This window comes from Myotis myotis, unplaced genomic scaffold (genome assembly GCF_014108235.1).
Source record: "Myotis myotis isolate mMyoMyo1 unplaced genomic scaffold, mMyoMyo1.p scaffold_m19_p_12, whole genome shotgun sequence".
Taxonomy (NCBI): domain Eukaryota; kingdom Metazoa; phylum Chordata; class Mammalia; order Chiroptera; family Vespertilionidae; genus Myotis; species Myotis myotis.
In genome coordinates this window covers 56,243,117-56,268,587 of record NW_023416316.1, presented here as the reverse complement: position 1 = coordinate 56,268,587, position 25,471 = coordinate 56,243,117, and the positions used below count along the sequence as shown (strand labels likewise).

General features: G+C 40.1%; 1 protein-coding gene and 1 non-coding gene across 2 annotated transcripts in view; both read right to left on the bottom strand.

The window, feature by feature from the left end:
• Positions 1–25,471, bottom strand: part of CCDC171 (coiled-coil domain containing 171) — a 252,847-nt gene that overhangs the window by 134,627 nt on the left and 92,749 nt on the right. Inside the window, exons 16-17 of the mRNA XM_036331206.1 lie at positions 16,449–16,953; positions 15,593–15,709 (exon numbers count right to left, since the gene is read on the bottom strand). Of these exons, the coding sequence (XP_036187099.1) occupies positions 15,593–15,709; positions 16,449–16,953 (622 nt within the window). The remainder of the gene's footprint in view (positions 1–15,592; positions 15,710–16,448; positions 16,954–25,471) is intronic.
• On the bottom strand, positions 18,086–18,208 carry LOC118667775. Its single transcript, XR_004971369.1, has one exon. It is a non-coding gene; the product is annotated as a small nucleolar RNA SNORA71 (small nucleolar RNA).

Below are 25,471 nucleotides of genomic sequence, written 5' to 3'. Positions count from 1 at the left end.
GTATGAACCAGCGCCTCTCAGCCAGACTTCCTAAGCTCCCCACCAGGCCCAAGCTGGGCCCCTTCCCTGCACCGGGAGGAACCCCGGCTGAGGTCCCCTCCCTGGACCCAGGGCCCTCCTCCCCTTTCCACCACCAGGGGCGGGAGCAGCTCACCTGTGCCACCCTGGCCGTGAGCCTCCTCCCCTTGCCTGAAGCATGGGGCGGGCCGTGGCCAGCCACGGAGGCAGGCGTGGGGCCGGGGGAGGGTGGGGCGGGATGCCCAGCAGTCTTCCCACGCCCACTCCAGCTCCAAGCCACTGGGCTCCCTCAGAGCAGCAGCAGTGGCACAGCAGCCCACAGCAAGGCCCCCACGCCCCTCGCAGCAGCCCCAGGGCACCATGCATGGAGACCCCGCCTGCCGCTGAGCCACTGTCAGGCCTGGGATCTGTGGGGGCTGGGGAGGCCTCGGGCTCCCGCTAGCCCTGTCAAAACTGGACTTGGGCTTGACTGGCTGCCCCCGTCCCGGCCCACCAGTCGGGAGCGGCCTCCGCCTCTAAGGACGTGTGTAGTTAGCACTGGGCAGGCTTGTGCACACCTGTGCTGGGGGCGGAAGTCCCTGCCCACATCCCTGCCCACCAGCTTCTGCCTGGTTGTGACTCAGACACCTTAACGAACAAATTAGCATATTACCTCTTTATATATATAGATTCAACATAATACATCAGTCGACTGTATTTCTTGTTTCTCTAACTGGCTTGTAACTCCTTAACTGTGTCTTTTTTCAACTTAGTGAACTCATTTTATCTTTACTGTGCCAGCCTAGCATATGTTTTTATTTGTTTGCTGGATTAATTATATTTCTTTTTTACTTCCATAGCAGCTACAATAATGCTGAATACAAGAATGCATTCAATAATACCAAGAGAAATTAATATTAACATTTTATGGTATGTCAAAGTTATTCTTCCTAAATAAACAAGATAAAAGTATAGTTTTAGGAAATTTTCAGGAATATAAAAATAATTAAATTTTCACAAAGAGCCCTAAAAGCAAATTTTAACAACAATTAAATCTTAATGAATAATATGGGTGTATGTTTTTTTACAATATCACAGAAATGTGTTTGTGTAGACACCAACCACTATGAAAGGTGAAATTAAGTGACAATATAATTCTATAAGGTATTGCTCTGAATTTTGAAGAAGTGGGAAAGAGGCATACACTCCAAGTTCCAGACTACTGACTCTCCATGAATTACAGAAAAAACACTAAATAATTCATGCTTTGCTGAGTAACAAGTGTTTTCACAATATACATTATACAGTATTAAGTACAATTAGTTCAACTTTTTTTGTTATTAATCCTCACCCGAGATATTGTCCCCTTGATTTTAGAGAGAGTGGAAAGGTAGGGAAGAGACAGAGAGAGAGAAACATTGATGTGAGAGAGACACATCAATTGGTAGCCTCCTGCATACACCCCCAACCAAGGCCAGGGATTGAGCTTGCAACTGAGGTAAGTGCCCTGGACCGAAATCAAACCTGGGACCCTTCAGTCCACAGTCCAATGCTCTTCCACTAGGCCAAACTGGCTAGGGCCAATTAGTTTAATCTACACTAATAAAAGAGAAACATGGTAATTGGCGTACGACCGCTACCCTTCCCATTGGCTAATCAGCGAGATATGCAAATTAACTGTCAGCCAAGATGGCAGCCGGCAGCCAGGCAGCTTGAAACTAACATGAGGCTTGCTTGCTTCAGTGACAGAGGACTCCAACCTTCCCTGCCGGCCGCTGCAGGCCTCTGAGCCTGCAGTTTCAAACATTGTAACAAATTCAGACGCTAAACAAAACCCCAGAAACCAGCTTTCAGCCAGCTGGGATCTCAGAGCTGGAGTTGATACAGTTTCGAGAACCGAAACAAACCAGATACCTGCTTTCAGGAACGGAGGCCTAAGAGCTGGAGCCTCAGAGCTAAAGCTGGCCCAGAATAAAAAAAAAAAAGAAAAAAAGGAGCAGTTGGGAGCTTCAGTCCCAGCCTGAAAACAGCCCTCAGCCCCTCACCCAGACTGGCCAGGCACCCCAGTGGGGACCCCCACCCTGATCCAGGACACCCTTCAGGGCAAACCAGCCGGCCCCCACCTGTGCACCAGGCCTCTATCCTATATAGTAAAAGGGTAATATGCCTCCCAGCACTGCGATCAGCGGAGCTGAGAGGCCTCCCGGCACTGGGATCAGTGTGACAGGGGGCAGTGCCCAAACCCCCTGATCGCCCTGCGGCTCTGTGTGTGACAAGGGGCAGGGCCACAACCTCCCTATCGGCCCTGCTCTGTTCGTGACAGGTGAAGGCGCCCCAACCCCCTGATGGGCCCTGCTCTGTGAGTGATAGAGGGCGGCGCCCCAACCCCCTGATTGCCCTGCGGCTCTGTGTGTGACGGGGGGAGCTCCTCAACCCCCTGATGGGCCCTGCTCCGTGCGTGACAGGGGGGAGCTCCTCAACCCCCTGATGGGCCCTGCTCTGTGCATGACAGGGGGGAGCTCCTCAACCCCCTGATGGGCCCTGCTCTGTGCGTGACGGGGGGGGGGGGGGGGGAGCTCCCCAACCCCCTGATCAGCCCTGCTCTGTGCGTAACAGGGGGTGGCGCCACAACCTCCCCATCGACCTTGCCTTGAGTGTGACAGGGGGCGGTGCCCCAACCCCCCAATTGGCCCTACCCTGAGTGTGACTGAGGGTGGCATCGCAACCTCCCAATCCGCCCTGCTCTGTGCATGACAGGGGGCAGTGCCCCAACTCCCCAATCGGCCCTGCTCTGAGCCCAACCAGGGGCTGCACCTAGGGATTGGGCCTGCCCTCTGCCACCCGGGAGCAGGCCTAAGTCAGCAGGTCGTTATCTCCCAAGGGGTCCCAGGCTGCAAGAGGACACAGGCCGGGCTAAGGGACCCCCCCACCCCCCGAGTGCACAAATTTTTGTGCACTGGGCCTCTAGTCTATATATATAAAAAGCTAATATGCTAAGTGTCCACCTATCTGACCAGTCGCTATGACACGCACTGACCACCAGGGGGCAGATGCTCAACGCAGGAGCTGCCATGACGCACACTAGTCATTTACAGAGAAACGGCACCACAGACCTTGGCACCCACAAAGCAACACTTGGCTTCCCCCAAGTGGGACACAGGCCCTGCCACCACCCCAGAGCAACAGCCCACCAAATCACAGCCAATGCTGCCAAGACCCCATGGTGCAAAATACGGTCCACAGCCCAGCTCAGCCCAGCCCAGCTGGTAAGCGGTCTCTAAGGGGTAGAGATCAACCAAAGGACTTGTATGCAAGCATATAGGCCTAACCAATGGACACAGACAACAGGGGGTGAGGGCCTAAGTGGGGGGGATGGAGGGTAATGTGGGGATAAGGACACATATGTAATAACTTAATCAATAAAATAAATAAATGAAAAGAAAAAGAATAAAAAAGGTACAAATGATATAAAGCAAAGTCTGCCTCCTAACCTTGTTCCCTAGCCATCTGGTTTCCCTTCCCAGAGGCAAACAATGATTTCAACTTCTATTGTATATTTTCAGATAAAAACATTACAAAACTAAGCAGAAGAAGGAGAAGAAAGAGAAGAAGGAGAAGAAGGAGAAGAAGGAGGAGGAGGAGGAGGAGGAGGAGGAGGAGGAGGAGGAGGAGGAGGAGGAGGAGGAGGAGGAGGAGAAGAAGAAGAAGAAGAAGAAGAAGAAGAGGAGGGGGAGGGGGAGGGGGAGGGGGAGGGGGGGGGGGGGGGGGGGGGGGGGGGGGAGGGGGGGGGGGGGGGGGAGGGGGAGGGGGAGGGGGGGGGGGGGGGGGGGGGGGGGGGGGGGGGGGGGGGGGGGGGGGAGAAAATCACAAAAGAAAATTTAATAAATTAATGTGGCTCCCAAAATAGACACTAGTACCTTAAATCCTAGTAATGATACATGGTCCCCTTGTAATGTTTCAGTTTAAGTTATGAGTGAAGTTACGTAAATAACAAAATCCTCTGTGCAAATAACAAACTTTACGGTGCATATAAATCATCTGAGGGGCTTGTTAAAATGCTGATTCTGATTAATTAGCTCTGGAGTGGAGTCTAATATTATGCATTTCTGACACATCCCCAGTTAATGCTGATGCTGCTGGTCCAGGGACCACACTTGGAGTAGCAAAGCTCTTTTTATTATTTGTGAGGATTCAATTAAGCCTTAAAACTTATAAATATAGCCCTGGCCGGTGTGGCTCAGTGGATAGAGCGTCAGCCTGCAAACTAAAAGGTCCCAGGTTTGATTCCAGTCAAGGGTACATGCCTGGGTTGTGGGCTCGATCCCCAGTGGGGGACTTGCAAGAGGCAACCAATCCATGATTCTTCTCTTATCATGGATGTTTCTATCTCTCTCTCTCTCCCTCTTCCTTCCTCTCTGAAATTAATAAAAATGTATTTTTAAAAAACTTATAAATATATACCAATAACTACTTATTACTACAAATATCTTTACTTACTGCTTTGAACTTCCTAAGCGTGAAACCTCAATGTTATGCTAAATACAATCTAGATTTCTGAGTTTTGCCTGAAATTGTTGCCACGACCTCTAGAAAGTTAGCTCAAAGTATACAAAGTTCCGAGTACTAATAGCAGGGGTATGTATATTTGGGTCATCTATCTTCTAGATAATTAAGATTCCAATTATATGTTAAAATGTGTAAATGTGTAACAAAATATATTAACATTCTTCTCATATCCATATGCTTCTGTATGTGGACAGAGATATTTCAAAGCAAATCGGCACATTTGTTTCTAGCTTGAGAAATTGAGCCTGGACCATTCATTTGAAAATATTCAGTTATCTGAAGGGTTCTTTAGTCCAGTCCCATGATGATTGATATTCCACCCCTTCGGTGGAAGTAACATTCTCCCCTGTTTGAGGTAAATGATCTCTTGCAGGCACACCATTTGGATACCTGGAAAAGGTAATTTATCTCAAGTGGGCAAGCACTTTAATGAAAGCAAAGAAGGTTGCCACCTGTCCAGTATTTGCAGAGGCAACATGGATACTGGGGTCTCTGTCCACTGTCTACAAGTACATCATTAAAGTTTAAGAAGGTAGCAGGGGCAACCACCTTTAGCACTTTCTAAGCAGTGACTTAGCTGCCATATTGAATTTTTTTTAATATATTTTATTGATATTTTACAGAGAGGAAGGGAGAGGGATAGAGAGTTAGAAACATCGATGAGAGAGAAACATCGATCAGCTGCCTCCTGCACACTCCCCACTGGGGATGTGCCCGCAACCAAGGTACATGCCCTTGACCGGAATCGAACCTGGGACCCTTGAGTAGACAGGCCGAATATTGAACTTTTAGTTTCATTTAAAGATTTAAAATAATATACCAGTATTACTCTAAAGTGTGAGACATCAGTACACACACAAAAAAAGAGATAAAACAAACATTTTTTATAATTACATATACAATGGACTTCGCTAGGCAGATTACATTTACTCCAAATAACTCTATGAGGTGGGAGCTTTTCTTACCCACATTTTACATATGAAGACACTGAAGCTGAAAAGGGATTAAGTAATTTTCCTAATGCCACACACATAGTAAGCAATGTAACCCAGATTCAAATCTAGAGTCAAAATTATTAATTCATACTCTAGTACATATCAAACATGTTTAATTTTCTCTCCTAGTAAACGTTTAAATTTCCTCTCCTAAATACTTAATAGTATGTGTATTAATTTAGAACTCTAAAAAATATAAGCACCTACTTTTTTAAAAAAATAACTTACTTATTTTTTTCACCTTAGAACAAAAATAATACAACTACTTGGTTTGGGCACACACGTACCAGTTTTCCTGGGGCTAAAGTGCCAATGATGCCATCAATTTGTAGTTCTGACATGTAAAACTGTTTAAATTTTCAGCAAGTTCTTCAAAAAGAAAAAAGTTCTAAGAACTATCTTCTTTCATTTCAGAATTTTCAGATTATTTCCTATACTTTCCCAAGGTTTTGACACTTTTGTTTCCCAATTCATTGAAAAAATTAAGATACTGCTCACAACATTAGATGATTCAAGAGATATGAATAGATTACAAATCAAAGCTGAACTGATTGATATTTCTGATACCTGTGGTATGAAAATAACCTATTATGAATTGGTCAATAACTGATGGAATGAGCAACTAATAAATATTGCCCAGACATTAAAAATCATTCTCTAGAAAAATATTAATATAAATGAAGAAAATCCTCAAAAAATGACTTTTTAAAAACTAAAGCAACAATATTTACCATAAGCAAAGCACAGCATCACTCCTGTGAGATTCATGCCAAAAAAATGCATAAGCTGAAGCTCATCACATGAGGAAACAACAAGTCAAAATTGAGAGATAGTCTACAAATAACTGGCCTACAATCTTCAAGGTCATGATGGTCAAGGAACTCTTCCATACAGAGGAAGACTAAAGAAACATGACTAAACACAACACAATGCTAAACCAGATGCTTCTGCTATGAAAGACAAGATTGAGGAAACAAATGGGGTGTGAATGGTGGTAATGTATCAATGGTAGTTTTCTGATGTTAATCACTGCACTCTTGTTATGTACAAGACTGTCTTTGAAATGCACAGTAAAATATGAGAAAGTCATGGGGCATCATGTCAGCAACTTGCTCTCAGATCATGGTGGGGCGGGGGGAGGGGGAAGAGGAGGAGAGTTCTCTGTAGTGTACTTGCAACTTTTCTGTAAATTTATTATATCAAAATAATTTTTAAATTAAAATATAAAACAGTATGTAGTCTATGATGTCATTTGTCACATTTGCTAATCTGTCGGGAGGGAGGGCGGGAGGGAGGCAGAGTGGGCAGTGGAATAAAATAGATTGGAAGAACATACACAACTGTTAACAGTAACTATTCCTGTATGATGGGAAACTGTTTTTGTTATTGTCGTTCTCTGATTATTTTTTCAAGTTTTCTGAATTGACCAGTTTCCTTTTACAACGGAGGTAGTAGATGTGGAGGTAATTTATTGTTTGAATCTGAATCCTCTCTACTGCAGACATTGTTGATTAGCTGATCCATCCAATCCACAAACTCTCCCTTGTCTTTTGCCAGCTTCCATCTAACCAGCTAGGGATAACCATGTGATCAGTTCAGGCCAATGAAACAATTGCAGAAACCTGCTGGGGGTTGGAGGAGGGCTTTGGGGAAAGCTTTTGCTTTCCTAATAAAGGGATATTATTCAGCAGCCATGATTTCACATCTTAATAGCTTTCTTGAGATATAATTCACACACAATACAATTCACCCATTTAAAATGTACATATCAACGGTTTTTTATATATTCACAGAACCTTGCAATCATCATCACAAGTAATTTTATAACTTAGTCGCCCCAAAAAGAAACACCGTACCTATTAGCAGTCATTTCCCATAACCCCCAACAACCTACCTGGCCTCGGGCAACCACTAATCAACTCTCTGCCTCTAGATTTGCCTAATCTGAACATTTCAAATACAGGTATACATTGGAGATATTGTGGATTAGGTTCCAGACCACCGCAACAAAATAAAAATCACAAGAAAGCTAGTCACACAAATTTTTTGGTATTCTAGTGCATATAAAAGTCATGTTTACACTATATGTTAGTCTATTAAGTGTGTAACAGAATTATGTCCTGAAAAACAATGTATACACTTTAATTTTAAAATACCTTATTGCTAAAAATGCTAATCTTCCTCTGAGCCTTCAGTGTTCCCAGCTGCTGACTGATCAGGGTGGTGGTTGTGGAAGGTTCGAGTAGCCGTGGCAAAATTTTAAAATAAGAGTGCAATGACGTGTGCTGCATGGATTGACTCTTCCTTTCATGAAGGCATGGGATGATGTTTGATAGCGTTCTAATCACTGTGACCTTTCAAAATTGGAGTCAATCCTCTCAAACTCTGCTTTTGTTTTATCAGCTAAGTTTATGTAATATTTTAAGTCCTTTGTTGTCATTTCATCTCATCTTTGCATCATCTGCAGCAGGATTAAATTCCACCTCCCAGAACAACCTTCTTTACTCATCTATGAGAAGTAACTCTCATCTGTGAAAGTTTTACCCTGAGACTGCAACAATTGAGTCACATCTTCAGGCCCCACTTCCAATCCTAGTTCTCTTGCTATTTCCACCACATCTTCAGTCACATCCTCCACTGAAGCCTTGAAACCATCAAAGTCATCCTTGAGAGTTGGAATCAACTTCTTCCAAACTCCTGTCAATGTTGATATCTGACTTCTTCCCATGAATCATAAATGTTCTTAATGGCAACCACAAGGGTGAATGCTTTCCAGAAGATTTTCAATGGACTCTGCCCAGATCCATCAGAGGAATCAGTAACTATGGCATCTGTAACTTACCAAATGTATTTCTTGAATAAGATTTCTAAGTTGAAATTACTACTTGAACCAGAGGCTGCAGGCATGAAAACAGCATTAGTCTCATTGCACAACTCCACTAGAGCTCTTGGGTGACCATCTGCATTGTCAATGAGCAGTAATATTTTGAAAGAAATCTTTTTCTCTGTACAGTAAATCTCAATAGTGGGCTTAAAATATTCAATAAACCATGTTGTAAACAGATGTGCTGTCATCCAAACTTTGTTGTTCCATTTATAGAGCACAGGCAGAGTAGATTTAGCATAATTCTTAAGAGTCCTAACATTTACAGATGGTACATGAGCACTGGCTTCAACTTAGTCACCAGCTGCATCAGCCTCTAACGAGAGAGTCAGCTTGTCATTTGAAGCTTTAGAGCCAGGCATTGACTTCTCCTCTCTAGCTATGAAAATCCTAGATGGTATCTTTTTTTTTTTTTTTTTTTTTAGAGAAAGATAACAATTCCTGACCTTTACTTGTGGTAAATAAATAAAAAACATAAAGCACATATGTACATACATCGAAATGATGGAACTTTTTTAAATTTTTTATTGATTAAGGTATTACAAATGTGTCTTTATCCCCCCCATTGTGGTATCTTATTGCAATAGTAGAGGCCCAGTGCACAACATTCGTACACTCGGGGGCCGGGGATCCCTCAGCTGGGCCTCTGCCCTCTCGCAGTCCAGGAGTCCTTGGGGATGTCCGACTGACAGCTTAGGCCCACTCCCCGTGCGGGCCTAAGCCATCAGTCAGGCATCTTTAGCTCTGCCGCGGAGGGGGGAAAGGCTCCCGCCACTGCTGCGCATGCCAGCCCAGCTCAGGGCTTCTGGCTGAGCGGTACTCCCCCTGTGGGAGCACACTGACCACCAGGGGGCAGCTTCTGCATTGAGTGTCTGCCCCCTGGTGGTAAGTGCGCATCATAGCGACTGGTCATTCTGCGGTTCGGTTGATTTGCATATTACCCTTTTATTATATAGGATAAGGCTGTTTTGTCTACATTGAAAATCTGTTTTTCAGTGTAGCCATGAACACTGGCTATCTTAGTTGGACCTTCTAGGAACCTTGCTGCAGCTTCTACATCAGCACCTGCTGCTTCACCTTGGACTTCTATGTTATGAGCTTGCTCTTTCTTTAAACCTCATGAACCTCATGAACCACTTCTGCTAGCTTCAGACTTTTCTTCTGCAGCTTCCTTACCTTTCTCAACCTTCAGAGAATTGCAGAGAGTTGGCCTGGCTCAGGATTAGGCTTTGGCTTAAGGGATAGTTACAGCTAGTTAGATCTTCTATCCAGACCACTAAAAATTTCTCCATAATAGCACTAAGGCTGCTTTCGCTTTCTTATCATTCACGCATTCACTTTTCATTTCCTTCAGGAACTTTTCCTTTGCATTCACAACTTGGCTGTTTGACACAAGAGGCCTAGCTTTCAGCCTATCTCAGCTTTTGTCAGACCTTCCTCACTAGCTTAATCATTTCTAACTTTTGATTTAAAGTGAGAGACGTGTGACTCTTCCTTTCATATGAACACTCAGAGGCCACAGTAGGGTTAACTAGCTGAATTTCAATATAATTGTGTCTCAAGGAACAGGGAGGCTTGAAGAGAAGGAGAGAGATGGAACGGCTGCTCAGTGGAGCATCAGAACACTCTCAACATTCATCAAATAAGTCCACCATCTTACATGAGTGCAGTTTTTGGAGCCTCAAAACAATTGCAATGGTAACATCTAAAAATCACTGATCACAGATCACCCTAACAAATCTATATATACCAGAGGCCCGATGCACAAAATTCGTGCAAGGGACTCAGCCTTCGCAGCCATGGCAGTTTGCCTCAGCCCTCGCAGCCCCGGCTTCGTCCAGAAGGTGGTCTGGAAGGATGTCCGGAAGAACATCCGGAAGGTCATTCAGCTGTCTGGTCTAATTAGCATATTATGCTTTTATTATCTACACTAATAAAAGAGAAACATGCAAATTGGTGTCACTCCACTACACCCACCAGCCAATAAGGATGAGTATGCAAATTAACCCAACAAAGATGTCGGTTAATTTGCATATGCAGGCACCAAGCGAAGACTGAAGACTGAAGACAATGGAAGACTGAAGAGGCTTGGATTCTCTGCTGTGGTAGGAGTGGCGAAGCCTTGAGGCTTGGCTTCTCTGCTGTGGCCAGAGTGAAGGACTGGGTCCCGTGTGCCAGAGGAAAACCAGTGCCGGCAGCCAGGGGAAGAAAGGCCTATTGCACGAATCGGGCCTCTAGTTAGAAAGCCCAGCGACCAGAACAGTGGAATGACCAGAACAATGGTGGCCATGATGCGCACTGCGGCAGCCAACCAGCCTGATCCGGGCCCTGATCAGCGCCCCCTCCCAACCCCCGCCCAGCCTGGCCCCTGATCGGCCCCCAACACCCTGATTGTGGGTGGGGCCAGATGGCCAACCACCTGCGTCCCCTCCCCCCCATTCGCCCGGCTCAATGGGCCCCCATTGGGGTGGGCTGGCCGGACCCCACCTGTGCACAAATTCACATAATAATAATGAAAAAGTTTGAAATATTCCAAGAATTGCCAAAATGTGACACAAAGACACAAAGTGAACAAATGTTAGAAAATGGTGCTAGTAGACTTGCCTGATGCAGGGTTGCTACAAGACTTCAATTTGTAAAAAACTCAATAAATGCAAAGCACAATAAAGTGAACCATAATACAATGAAGTGTACCTGTGTTCTTTTGTAACTGGCTCCTTTCACTTAGCACAATGTTTTCAAGGTCCATCCCTGTGTAGCATGTATTAGTACTTCATTTCTTTTTATGGTCCCATAATATTTCATCATTTGTGTATTTATTCATTCGTTACTTGATGGACATTTAGGTTTATTATCATTTTTGGCTACTTTGCATAATGCTGCAATGAACATTTATGCATAAGTTTTTTGTATGGATATCTTTTCAGTTCTCTTGGATATATATTGATTTAACATTCTGAGGAGTTGCCAGGCTCTTTTCCAAAGCAGCTATATCATTTTTCATTCCCACCAGCAATATATGAATGCCTTCACATTCTGTCCTTTCCTTTTTCTTCCTGCCAAAAACAACCCTGATGCCTGAAAGCAGAGTAGCCAGTTTAAAACTAAGAGGTATAAACATGAAAATGCTAAGGATGGAAGAGCAGAAAGGAAGTCTGGATTTCTACCTACCTCCAGACTTTCTGTTATTTGAGAGGAAAAAAGCTCTATATGGTTAAGCTAGTCTAAGTGAGGTCTTCTAATAGTTACAAAGGAAGCAAACCTGTGATGCCTCCCAACAACTTCACTATATTCAGAGGAAGAAATTTCTCCTTCATCTTTATATACTAATTTATAATAAAACCATGTTTTAAAAAGTTAGAGCTGTATGCAATATGTACATTGTCTTGAAATTTTAAGATAAACTAATATATTTTCACTTGATCTAATAAAAATTTTTATGAATTATTCTTTATTAGTCAGTTAATGCCATAAATCATAATAATATTAATAATATTTTAACTAAAAAGCAAGCAAACTAGTAAACAAAGACTACTTTAAACACTTTACAAATTAAGTAATTTAATTCTCTAAATAACTCTATGAGATCAGTAATACTACTATTCCCATTTAATAAAGAAGTTGAAGCACAGAGACTTTAAATAACTTGCCATATCACATAGCTGGTGTCAGAACCAGTATTCAAAAATCAGGCAGAATCCCTGGTTAACCCTACACTATGTTGACTCCATTGTAGGGTACTTTAGCAACTTCAGAATAGAAAATTAATAATTAGTAGTCTAAAAATGTGTACAGGTACACGTGCGTGTCTATCACTAATGTTATACCCTACTTTCATGGTGAGGTGGGTGGAAGAAACAATTTTTTTTATACCCATTCTATGCCAGGTACTGTACAAAATTTTAAAAAATATTATCTCATTAAATCCTCATAACAACCAGAAAGATGACACTATCTCCATTTATAGGTAAAGAATGTGAGTGCAATAAGGTTAAGTAACTTTCTCAATTTCGCATCACTAGTAACTAGCAGAGCTGGTTATAAAATCAAATCTGTCTTGTTCAAAGCCAATGCTCTTTCTACCATACAATAATGCTTACCTATTTAGATAATTCATATTCCTAAATTATAAACTCATCATGACTATATATATTACAGCTTTACCTTTATTACCCTCATTATTATCTGTTGATAGACTCTCATATACTTTAACTGTCAGAAAATATTTTCCCATCCTTTCTGCTAATATATCTGAAATTTCTATGACTAGGAAACACTTAAAAATGAAAACATCACTGTTGGGGAACACAAAAGACTTGGTTGGAAAGTCTGTAAGGAGGACATTCTGATAGAAGGGAAATGTGTGGAAGGCCGCCTGCCCTGTTTATCGGAATTCCGACTTCGGGGAGACTTAGGGAAGTGTAGAAGATGGTGCCCCTAATTGTTCCTTGATCTTTCCAAACAAGTCTGTGCATGAGCAGACCCCTGGGTGTTTACTGGAATCCTTATGCTTAATCCCTGGATGCCCTTGCCTAGAGGACAATGTAAATATATCTGTCCTCCCAAGATTACTCACCCTACTAATTGTATCTAAAAGATAAACTTTATCTCAAACTGCTGTTACAATAAAGGGTTAACAAGGCAGGCAATCAAGGCTGCCTGGTGACTTTGGCCAGGCTGCCCCTTAGCCCTCTCTTTCACAGTTGTGTCAGAGTAATCCATTCATCCATCGCTCAGGGTCTGTTGGCCAGCACCAGTACATCACCTAAAAAATTAATATATTAACCCCTCATCGTGTTTTAAAAGAATTATCCCAGATAGCTAAGTCATCTCTGCAGAAGGTCCATACTGACCATTTTGTACTCGTCCAATAATACATAATTATCTACCTATCCAGATCATATATCTTCCAATACTCTTCAAGACTTTGGTACATCAATTATTCTCCCTCTCTAAGAAGAACTTTCTCTTCCCTAAATAGTGTTCAGCAGCCAACAACATTTAAAGCTTTCTCTAAAAATAAGTTTCCCTGAACTTGCTGTTTCCCTCAATCTATTTGAGGCACAACCAGGTTCTACCAACAAAGGCAGCTCTGTTCCTGGAGACTTGCAGACACTTAAAGACACCACTCTTGGTCTATCTCCTACTTGAGAGGTCTTACCTGCATATTTTTATCAGGATCTCAAGAACCACTGTGTCAATATTTTAACAGGGTCCACTGCCTACTCTTATAAAACCTCTACAGTCCGATCCCATGCCAATGATTGAAATTTCCTCCAACAATTCCCCAATATGGTTATTAGAAAATACACTTTAGTTAATAGCCATCAATAAGCCAGGTCTGCTAGGCATGGATTTCCATTCTCACCTATTTAATGTCCCTTCTTCCTATTCTGTGCTTCCTCCCACTTCTGCATCTCTGCTTGAGTTATGCCCTTCTTCTAAAGGCTATCTCTCCTCTCTAACTTACTCTCACTTTAGGCCCAATTAAATTACTAGTTCCGCCCTGAAGCCTTCCCAGTACTCATATGCCCACATTGCACTGTACTGTCCATGGATGTTTACATTTAAAGCCTGTACTGCTCCACCCACTCCTTCATTACATTTTGCCTAACATTGTTCATGAATTGTTATCTTGTACTATAACCACTGCGCATATTTGCTAGAGGGCCAAATCAAGCCACATATTTTTCTTTTATCTCCTAGAGTTATAAGGGGAAAATGTATTAAATAAAGTAATAATATAAAAACAAGATTAGAACTTAAAAAAACATCAATCTACTATTAAGTGTCCACATACCTACAGAGAATAAGACTAACACAAATAATCTGGTTATGAAAATAAATCCAAAATTTTTTATTAACTTCTTTCAAGACTATTAGTTTTGTTTTGAAGTTATAATACCAACATTCTTAAAATATATTTATTTAGACTTTTAAGATTCCAAATTCAATACGTTGAGGCAATACATTAAAAAAGCATATTGCTTACCAGCATCAATCACCACAATCTAAAAATAATCTCTGAATCATAAATTTCCTTCTACAAGAGCCTATGTTTAGGTTTAGATATTTGAAATTACAATAAATGATCTGTATTTACATAACAGAGTTGTCTAAAAAATTAAATTACATTCCAAGTTATTATTTCATTAATGCTTATAACATTTATTAAGCAGGAAAGTATTAACAAGTTCATTATACTATTTGCACTATTAACATGTCTGAAATGACAATACTTAGTCCAACGACATAGCTTAACCAGTAGGTGACTAATCTCTTCTAGCATAGAGAAATTAGTTTTCATTGAATTTTTCACACAAACATATCATGCAATCTTAGTCATGAAAAACAAATGTGAATTTTAGACCTTTGGAAATTACAAATTATACGTGGTTCCATACATGGTAGAAACAGACTATTCAAATTAACTTCCTTTAAAATTAATTAGAAAAAATAAAAACATATCACCAAATGAGAGAGAAAAATTTTTTACTGATTCAGTTATTACTCAAACTTCTAAAATTTATAGTCAGAAAGAGAAATGAAAAAAAGACAAACATTTGAAAGAACATTATCAGAATTATTTAATAAAAAAAGCTAATGATGAGCTTTCTATAGAAAAGTCAGATCTCAAAGGGAAAAAATAAAGTGGCTACATTTACCAAGAAACATCATTTAATTTTCCCATAAATAAAGACAAAATTACCCATCAAAATTTACACTAATTCTAGACTGTCGAACCTCAGAGGGAAGGTAGAAGAGGGTGGGGGTAAGGGGGAGAGATCAACCAAAGGACTTGTATGCATCATATAAGCATAATCAATGGACACAGACACCAGGGGGGGGTGAGGGCATGAGGGGGAGGGCCAGGGGGGCAGGGGGTTAGAGGGGAGAGGGGGGCATAAGCACACATATGTAATACCTTAATCAATAAAGAAAAAATAAATAGGTAAAATAATGGAAAAAAATTTACACTAATTCTCTACTTCATTAAATATAGATTTAACAATCTCCCTTACCTGAGAAAAGAAAGATGAGAACAAATATATTTTCTTTCTATATTGTTTATTAGAATTTGTACGATAAAGCATTTTTTGACATTTGCTCTTAAATGTATTTTGAGAGGACATAAAAGAGGGAATCATACCTGTTTTACTAATGACTTCCTGTAACTCAGCCATGGAAGCGATTATTGCAGCAAGAAGGTCAGAGCTGGTGAGCCAGCTAAGTGCTTGCAAACAACGTAACTGCTCCTTTTGATGTTCTACAAAAACAGAAAAAATCCATCATGCAAGGCTACAAAAATTTATTAAAATCATGTTAAAAATGCATGGCAATGTTTAGCCATTTAAGAAATAGATCAAAACTGGTAGACAGAACTTTGCCTGGGGCAGAAAAGTCTATAAGAAATATTAGATTTGATTGACTTTATTTATATGTGACTGTTAACTGACAAAACAAAGAAAGAAGGAAATTTTCTTTGGTTCTACTTATATTACTTAATAGCTTGCTTTTCAAAAGTTAAAATTGAAATTATTGTTTCCTCAGAATAGTCAAACATTCCAAGTATATTAGCTGAGAATTTTATATTTGTATCCCTTTCATTGAGTTCTTCAATAGATTTTTAACTCTGATCATTTTATACTGATTCACAGAAAGTGAAAATAAATTATACTGTTAATTAATTTTAAATAGGGCAGTCTGGATTGACTTAACTGAAAAACTGCTATATAAACTCTTCACTGTACTGTGAAAAGAGCATTCAAATCTAATAAAGCTAGGCAAAGTTGAAATTATACATACTTGCTATTTTCTTTATAATTTAATCTTTATTAAAAAAATCAAAATCTAGCTTATACGTAAACATATTTCTACATATGTATGGGACTATGTTACATGAGTACACATTAAATGACTTTACGTTTCTGCATAATGGAAAAACATACTCATACCGCATGTCACTTACATTCAACTTAAATTTTAAAAAGCACAAATTATCTTACTTGGAAATTTGTGCTTGTCTTTGGGCTCTCCTGTACACACCAACATGCCTATGCCGTCTTTAAAACTCTCCATCCAGGTAAAAAGAGAGGCACATGACTGGCCCAAAACCTTGAGTCTGTTTGCTGCCAAAATTGCAATAACACCTTTCCGGAATACACGTATCAATCCTTTGAATGGTTTTTTCTTCATCTTGGCTTCCTCTTGCTTCTTTTCATCTACAGTCGACAAAGCCTGGGCTAGAGTTCTAATTTCCAATTTGAACAACTCAAAGGTGTTGACCTGATCCTGGAGAAAATCTCTCTGTGTAGACAAGGCACACGACCGGCTGTAGAGAGGGTATAAGGCACCAGCCATCAGGGCGCAGGCCGCCAGCAAGGATGTTTGTTCCTTTTGAGTCTGTGATAACACATTTTTGATGCGTGAATTCTCAAGAACCAACTGTTCGTGTGACTTCTCAATACGGCTCAATTTGTCCGTATTTTTTTCAGCAATTTCTTGAAATTTCTATAAGAAGAAAAGTCATAATATGAAATAAACCGGTGTTTTATTAATTCCTCTTAGTAGGAAGAAAAACTTTTGCTGACAATCACTTCTTCAAAAGATCCATGTTTTAAAATATCCAACAAATACATAGTACGATAGAGCAACAGCAGGCCAAACAGCATAGATCTGAGTCTGCACATTGATTTTTTAAATCCTCTTACAAAGAAGTTTTATATAAACTAGAACACATAAATTTAAAAGTAATTCATAAATTTCCTGTACACATATTTAGAAAAAAGAAAATTTCTCATCTTCCATTTCTCATAATTTCTCTTCCATTCCTCACTAACTTTTATTTCCTGCTTTTAAACAGAAATTACACCATCAATAGAGGTTTTCCTATATATAAGAAGACTTTGCTTTTGCCAAAATAAGCAAAGGGTTAAATCAATGATACGACAAATAGCACTTGACTGTGAGAAGGGACTCTCAGAACGCAGTCTTATACTTCAGTCTCTTTCTTACCTTCCCAAGACAGAAGTCTGTACAAAGTACAGCTCCCGTGCTGAGAGGAAATGCTAGTTGTAAGCTGGGCCTCAGCAGCAATCTGATCCTCTTTCCCTAATTAAAGGCACTTACATCCTAAAACTTAATTCGAAACACAAAGAAACTTTAACTGCAGACACTGTATTTTAATCACTAAAAAATAAACCAGCTCCCTATGAAGTCTTATGCCTAATCATTAAGGAATTGCTGAGGCAGAATAAATTTTAGAACATAACATCCAGATTTCCTTTACAGATTCATTTATCATTCAATGAACATTTATTGATTACTCACTAAATTCCATGTGCTAGGAACACAGACAAGTAAACCAATTATTACGGTAGAATGCTAAAACAGAGCTATGCCAGATTGCCAGCGGTACACAAAAGGGAGTTTACACAAAATGACATTAACAGGCTTTTGGAGGATTATGGTAAACAACAAGTAGGAGTGAAGTTTTTTTTGTTTTTTCTTTAAAAAAAAAAAAAAACAAACAAAAAAAAAAAAACACCTCCACCGGTAAGGAAGCTAGCCATAGCTACCCTATAATAATTTAATGTAATCCTTATAAACCTTTAACAGCTTCATTTGGACTGTTTTTAGCTAGTGTGTGAAAGCACCAGGGTGGAAGGGACAGCTGGACCCCTCAAACACGGGAAAATGCCTTTCAGCAATTTTCTCCCTGCACGGTCTGTGACCAGGGCACAGGGAGCCCATGATTCCATTTGGATCTTTTCTTAGGCAGGTGAGCAGCCATGAATTGACCATGGAACTCTTTCTTTTTAAAAGCAGGCCAAAGGGGTTCAATTTGAATGAGGGGGTCAACCAGAGACAGAGAAAAATCACACTCTGTATATACATGGCAAAGTAAAGCACATCTGCATTTTATGTGGGCATTAGGAAAATACTTCTCTTTGTATTATTTGTCCAGACTGCACTCTGTCTAAAATTTAATGTTGATCTTTGAGAGAGGTTTATAGAGAGTGTGTGTCTGATTCAATCTTTAGCCATGAACAGCTAAAAAATCAAAGGCATTTCTAAAACTTACATTGGCAGGAAGACCTCAAAATCATAAGACTTGGAGAAAATTCATGCAAACTCTTGACTACTCTGCAAGATGTGTGTCAAAGCCTAGCATGGACAATGTTGATGGGCGGTGCCAAAAGAATTCAAACATGTGGAAATACACTGCTGAGGAAGTGACTTCTGAGGCTGGAGGAGAGGTTCCCAAAGGTTTTGAGTGAGTGCAAGGACACTCAGAGGTACAGTCCTGAGTGCAAAAGAGTGAAGGAAGTATACAAGAGGCCACTCTCTGAAGGATTGCACTTCTTCGATTCTTTGTCTTGGGCAGGAAAAAGAATTGTATTTTAGACCTTATTTTAAATGTTCTCTATTAATCCCCTTGATTTATTATAACTCTTATCAAAAGTCTGATCCAGCCAGACCTATGAGAGATAAAGGCTTGCCCTCATCACATCTCCACGGATGGCCAAGCTGTGGTGGCAGCATTCTATCACTGGGATTGTGCCCCAGACCTCCATACAAAGACACTTGTAAAGGAAGTGGTGTCCCACTGGAAGCAGCTGAAGAAAGCAAGAAACTCTGAGAAGCACTAGCCAGCTGAACTGCCTGGCAGCTGATGTGAGACACCCTTTTTAGAGAGGCAACTTTTAAGAAAAGGAAAAACTGCCCTAGCTGGTTTGGCTCAGTGGACAGAGCGTTGGCCTGCGGACTGAAGGGTCCCAGGTTCGATTCCGGGCAAGGGCATGTACCTTGGTTGCGGGCACATCCCCAGTGGGGGGTGTGCAGGAGGCAGCTGATTGATGTTTCTCTCTCATCGATGTTTCTAACTCTCTATATCTCCCTCCCTTCCTCTCTGTAAAAAATCAATAAAATATATTTTTTAAAAAAAAGAAAGAAAGAAAAGAAAAGGAAAAACTGACACTTGAATGTTAGCTAGAGAAAGCAAGAAGACTGGCATGTAAAAACGTCAGAGCCAGGAAACAGGATAATATGTTCCAAGGAGGTGCAAATAACTCAGTACATCTAAAGAAAAGAGAAGGATGAAAATTTAAGAAGTAGGTTGAGAGGGAAAACATATTTGCCAATGTCATATCTGATAAGGGCCTAATCTCCAAAATTTATAGGGAACTCATACAACTTAACAAAAGGAAGATAAACAATCCAATCAAAAAATGGGCAAAGGACCTAAATAGACACCTTTCAAAAGAGGACATTCAGAAAGCCAAGAGACATATGAAAACATGCTCAAAGTCACTAATCATCCGAGAGATGCAAATCAAAACAACAATGAGGTACCATCTCACACCTGTCAGATTGGCTATCATCAACAAATCAACAAACGACAGGTGCTGGAGAGGATGTGGAGAAAAAGGAACACTCGTGCACTGCTGGTGGGAATGCAGACTGGTGCAGCCACTATGGAAGACAGTATGGAGTTTCCTCAAAAAACTAAAAATGGAACTCCCATTTGACCCTGTGATCCCACTTCTAGGAATATATCCCAAGAAACCAGAAACACCAATTAGAAAGGATATATGCACCCATATGTTCATAGCAGCACAATTCACCATAGCTAAGATCTGGAAACAGCCTAAGTGCCCATCAGTAGATGAATGGTTTAGAAAACTGTGGTACATCTACATGATGGAATACTATGCTGCTGTAAAAAAGAAGGAATTCTTACCATTTGCAACGGCATGGATGGAACTGGAGAGCATTATGCTAAGTGAAATAAGCCAGTCAATGAAGGAAAAATACCACATGATCTCACTCATTCATGGATAATAGAGACCATTATAAACTTTTGAACAATAATAGATACAGAGGCAGAGCTGCCTCAAACAGATTGTCAAACTGCAGCGGGAAGGCCGGAGAAGGTTGGGGGGCAGGAGGGAGGTGGGTAAGAGATCAACCGAAGGACTTGTATGCATGCATATAAGCATAACCAACGGACATAAGACACTGGTGGGTAGGGGAGGCCAGGGGATTGTCAAGGGCGGGGGGAAAAAAAGGATAAATATGTAATACCCTTTGTAATACTTTAAGCAATAAAAAAAAAAAGAAGTAGGTTGATAATAGATGATTAAGATAAGGAAATTAAACCTTACCTGAAAAGCTAAGAGAAGCTATAAAATCCTGGAACAGTCTCAATGCTTTGATAAATGGATGGGAGAATCAGAAACATGAAGACTGCCATCCGTGCACCAAAAAGTTGCCGGTTCGATTCCTAGTCAGAGCATATACCTAGGTTGCATTCAGGAGGCAACCAATCCATGTTTCTCCCTCTCTCTCTCTCTCCCTCTCCCTTCCTTCCTCTCTCTCTAAAATCAATAAAAACATTTTTTTAAAAAAAAAGACAGCCAAGGGTAACTGCCAAAAGTAACTGCCAGAGTTGCAGAGAGTAGGGATGGAATTGGGGGAACAAATGGGAATTACAAAGTTTAATTCCATATTCTCTCCAAAATCAATTCCATCAGTTCAATTAGAGGATAATTCTAGAAAATCTGAGGTAAAAGAGCCACACTAGTCATAGCTACAGAGTAAAAATAAAACTGAACCTAGTCATGTTCCCGGTGGCTGCCTATTTACATATTCACAGATCTCAAAGTATCAGGCAGAAGTGTTTTTCCAACAAAAATTACTTTGTTGAATAAAAAATGGTGAAAAGACATATTTCCTCATGATATTTTAAATATTTCAAAATAATACTCAACATCATTGGTCAAAATTAAATGGATTGTTGAAGGACAGTAAGCCCACTGTGGAAAGATTAACCAGTTTAGTGCATGATGGATCACAACTTCTCTACCGTGTACTTCCACTTCCAAAAACATCAGGTTAAAGCTAAAAGCATTTTAGAGAGACATCCAGTAATTGGTGGTTCTAGGATAAAAGGGTTAATTAAAAAATGAATAAAAATTACTGGCCAGTTTGGTTCAGTGGTTGAGTTTTGACCTATGAACCAGAGGTTAAGTCATGGTTTGATTCCCCATTGGGGCACATGCCCAGGTTGCAAGCCCAGGTGGGGAGCATACTGGAGCTGGTGGATCATTGATGTTTCTATCACTTTATCTCTGTCCCTCTCTGAAATCAATAAAAATATATTTTTAAAAATAAACAAATAAATAAACTACACTACCTAAAATACCCCACTTCTCTCTATATAGAGCAAAACAGGAACCCACTGGAATTCTTTAAAAGTAGAACTGAGATTCCTGACTTACACAGCCAGTTTTCATTGTAGGTCACCTTGTAGAAGTAGTAGCAATGTAATAAAGCAGTTGTTGAAGATCTTTATGCCAAATTTTGATCATTTTTAGTGATTATATATTAAAAAGTACTGATTAATATTACTACCACTATGGATGACTTCATGAGACTTATATAATTTCTATTGTAAGAAAGAAATTACCACATGATCTCACTCATTCATGGATAATAGAGACCATTATAAACTTTTGAACAATAATAGATACAGAGGCAGAGCTGCCTCAAACAGATTGTCAAACTGCAGCAGGAAGGCCGGGGAGGGTTGGAGGGCAGGAGGGAGGTGAGTAAGAGATCAACCGAAGAACTTGTATGCATGCATATAAGCATAACCAATGGACATAAGACACTGGGGGGTAGGGGAGGCCAGGGGATTGTCAAGGGCGGGGGGAAAAAAAAGAATACATATGTAATACCCTTTGTAATACTTTAAGCAATAAAAAAAAAAGAGATGCCATTCACAACTGCTAAGAGAATAAGACAAAGAATATATGTGAAGTCTGTTTATAAATAAAAATAAACAATCTGTTGTTTATTTAACCATCTGTTGTCTTAAATCATTGTTGGTTTAAATAATTATAATCAAGATACCAAGTATCAATGGTTATTTAAAAAATCAAACAGGTCAATATGAATCAGATAACTAAGATTAACAAAGTGGGATATTAGAATTCAAGATTTAAAAATAATAAAATTAAATTTTTAAGCTCTTGACAAATATTATGAGAGTTTTGTTCATTTCTTAACAATTACATTTCTGCATCCCTGCCATCTCAACTGCAATCCAGAACCACCACTCTGACTGTCCAGCAGCCATCTCCAGTTAGAGACTGCACAACCACAGCAAGCTAAGTATCCAATCCAGTTCTGTTGATTTTCCCCCTAAAAGTGTTCACAGTAGTCCTCTTTATCTCATTAAATGGCACCAACACCCACCAAATTATTCGAGTCCAAGCCTTTATAGTCAGTCTTAATTCTGCCTCCTTTCTTCACCCTATCCTCTGCATCCCCAAATCAAAGCATCAGCCAGCACAATGCACATCCTGATCCATCCCCTGCTCCCACCGTGGTTCCAGCTATCCCCACCGCCAGCCATTCATGCCCATTTCAACGCTGTCAAATTCTGTCAGTCCCATCCTACTGCTTAAACTCTAGACCAAGGTCCTCTACTCAGGTCACAACACCCCCACGTGCCTTCCTTCTGTAAAGGCTGCACCCTCTCCCACAATCCTCAACTTGGAAAAGGAGAGAACAATCTGTTCCTTTACTTCCCAGCCACAAGCCTCACCACCGCTCTTCACAATTTAACCACATTCTCTAGCACCCCCAGGTCATTTTCCTTCCCACTCCCCTAACGTTACTCAAAATCTAACACTTTTCAGAGACCATTTCAGGGTCTACCTATTCCATGACACCTTTGACTATCATTCTCACTCATACACTGACCTTGACCAGCTATGAACTTAACTACTCAAGATTTAATTCCTACATTGCTGCTTAGTCACTAGTATACATGTGTGTTTATCCACTCTCCCTCAAATACAACAGAGTGTGAGTTCCTAGAGGCCAGGCATTATTTACTGCAGTGCTCTATATAGACGATAAAGGCATTTAATAAATACTGAACAAACTAAAATGTCCTTTATAAAAGGTTCCCTGGTGCTAAGTACAGTATTTTGCCCATAAAAGTCACTGAATAAATACCCAATGAATAAAAATCTTTACAAATGTAAAAAGAAAAATATAAAGAGATATAGCTTCAAAATATAATTTGGAAGTTATCAACATGTCAGAATTCTGTTTTAAATTAATCCTGATAGGCCACGGGGACCTTCAGAGGCACTGCATTTTTTACTGTGAATTATTCTTGAAGAACAAAGCTTGTTTGATGGTAAGGCTAGAAACAGCTATAAGAGCAAATTTTCCTTTTAAAAAAAAAAAATACTATGTTCTTTACCCAAGGAGATTAAAGGCTCATATTTTTTAAGCAAACATAAGGAACATCGCCTTCAAATGAAACAAAAGCAACCCTCGTACTGAAATCCTCCTTACTAGGTTTAATTTCAAAAATAGTATTTCAAAATTCCCCCCAAAAAAGTCATAATTTTGAAAAGAAAAAAAAATTTAACTGAAATTATAGAATGGATATCCTTTAGGCAGATCTGTCATATCAAAAAGACTTTATAATGCCCAACTTGTGTGGCTCAGTAGTTGAGCATCGACCTATGAACCAGGAGGTCATGGTCTGATTCCCAGTCAGACAGGGAACATGCCCAGGTTGTAGACTCCATTCCCAGTGTGGGTCGTGCAGTAGGCAGTCAATCAATGATTCTCTCTCATTGATGTTTCTATCTCTCTCCATTCCCCTATGAAATCAATAAAAATATATTTTAAAAAAATACTTTATAATTTCACAAGCTTTTCCTTAATCTGTGACAAAAATGGGGGGAGAAAACAGCTTCTTTCCTTAAAGAATCACATGCTTACTTCCTGAAGTATACGAGCTTTGAGGGATGCCTTACTGGCTTATAGCACTCCATGAACTTTGGGACTTTGAGCCAGAAATTAGACACTTCCCTAGGGAGTAAAATTCTTTTTATCACTTCTGCTTGCTGAGCTTCTATTCTTTATATTGGCAAAAAGACAAATTGCAAACTGGTTATTCAATGACACATAGACATGAAAGGACCTCATTTAAAATGTCTTATTTTTATAAGTTATATATCTTATCTTTTTATACCATGGAAATATTTTAAAACATGATAAACATAAATTTGTCTGCTTTTCCTATGATATAAATGTTTCTCTGTTAAAGCACATTTTGTCTGGGGGGGGGGCGGGCGGGGGGAATTGGAACCCTCATACATTGCCGGTGGGAATGCAAATGGTGTCAGCTGATTTTGGAAACAGTTTGGCAGTTCCTCAAAAAGTTCATTCTACCATAGGACCTACCGGTTCCATTACCTGATATATATACATATACTCTAACCCCATAATGATGATTTACTCAACTTAAAAACACTATCTTTATTTTGTTAAATTTAGATGTCAAAAATAGTACATACACAAAAATGCCTGAGCCTGTGTTTACTCTTTTGTTTGTAAGGCACAACTAATTATAAAAAGCTCTTTGTAAAGCCAAGATGCTTGATTTGCTGATTAACAGATACTACCTCAGACAGCTGGAAAGAAGCATTACCTCTAACTTCTGATGTCTCGTGTCTCCCTTTCTGCTGGGTTTTCAAATCCCAGGCTGGTGCCAGTCTCCTCTATGAAGCCTTTAAACTTCAACCACCTCCTCCTCTTAAGTTTATATCGTTCTTTTAGCAAGTAAGTATATACAGCCTTATGATAAGCCTGATATTATCTAATGTTTCTCATTTACTGAGTACCTCCACCAACTAAATTGGACACTCATTGAGGGGAAAACTAAGTATTATACCTCTTAATTAGTACCACAACATGAAACACACTGTCCTATGTATCTGGTATATAACATGTAAAGTATTTATTAATATTAACTATATTATGTAAGTTGTTTTGATATTCTTATCTATAGTGGTAATTTTGCAATGAAGTATACTAAAACTTCAGTATCTCTTGGGGGGGGGGGAGTCTGAGAGATATAAGAGATAAAGGAACTACCATTATGCATGGCTGGCAATGTGGCACTGGTTAGCTTTTTTATACATTATCATGTTTA